Source organism: Octopus bimaculoides, chromosome 27, assembly GCF_001194135.2.
Source record: "Octopus bimaculoides isolate UCB-OBI-ISO-001 chromosome 27, ASM119413v2, whole genome shotgun sequence".
Lineage (NCBI taxonomy): Eukaryota > Metazoa > Mollusca > Cephalopoda > Octopoda > Octopodidae > Octopus > Octopus bimaculoides.
The window spans coordinates 18,861,919-18,862,492 of record NC_069007.1 but is presented as its reverse complement, the minus strand read 5'-3'; the positions used below and the strand labels follow the sequence as shown (position 1 = coordinate 18,862,492).

Here is a 574-nt window from a genome sequence, read left to right as displayed (position 1 = left end):
ATATATATATATATATATATATATATATATATACACGTATAGATCTAAGTATGAACATATACGTATGTATATATGCATATATATATATTATTTATATTATTATATATATATATGTATTATGCATGTATGTATGTATTTGTACGCATGAATGTACACACACACATATATAAAGGCGGCGAGCTAGCAGAAACGTTAGCACGCGGGGCGAAATGCTTAGCGGTATTTCGTCTGCCGCTACGTTCTGAGTTCAAATTCCGCCGAGGTCGACTTTGCCTTTCATCCTTTCGGGGTCGATTAAATAAGTATCAGTTACGCACTGGGGTCGATGTAATCGACTTAATCCGTTTGTCTGTCCTTGTTTGTCCCGACTGTTTGTAGCCCCTTGTGGGTAGTAAAGAAATAACACATATATATAAATATATATACATATTGAATTTCTTCTGTTTCCTCGTAGGAAAGCGGTGAATAAACAGAAGCAGGTTGTGAAAGAACTGAGAGAAATGTTCAACGTCTCTTCTATATTTGAGATGGATTTCCTCACCAAAGTGTTAATGGTAGGGGTCACCATTTACCA

The 574-nt window shown here is 35.5% G+C and overlaps 1 protein-coding gene across 1 annotated transcript in view; it reads left to right on the top strand.

Moving 5' to 3' along the window:
• The window catches only part of LOC106877374 (uncharacterized), a 101,948-nt gene that overhangs the window by 43,244 nt on the left and 58,130 nt on the right, over positions 1–574 (top strand). The window contains exon 23 of the mRNA XM_052977151.1: positions 455–554. Within this exon, the coding sequence (XP_052833111.1) occupies positions 455–554 (100 nt within the window). The remainder of the gene's footprint in view (positions 1–454; positions 555–574) is intronic.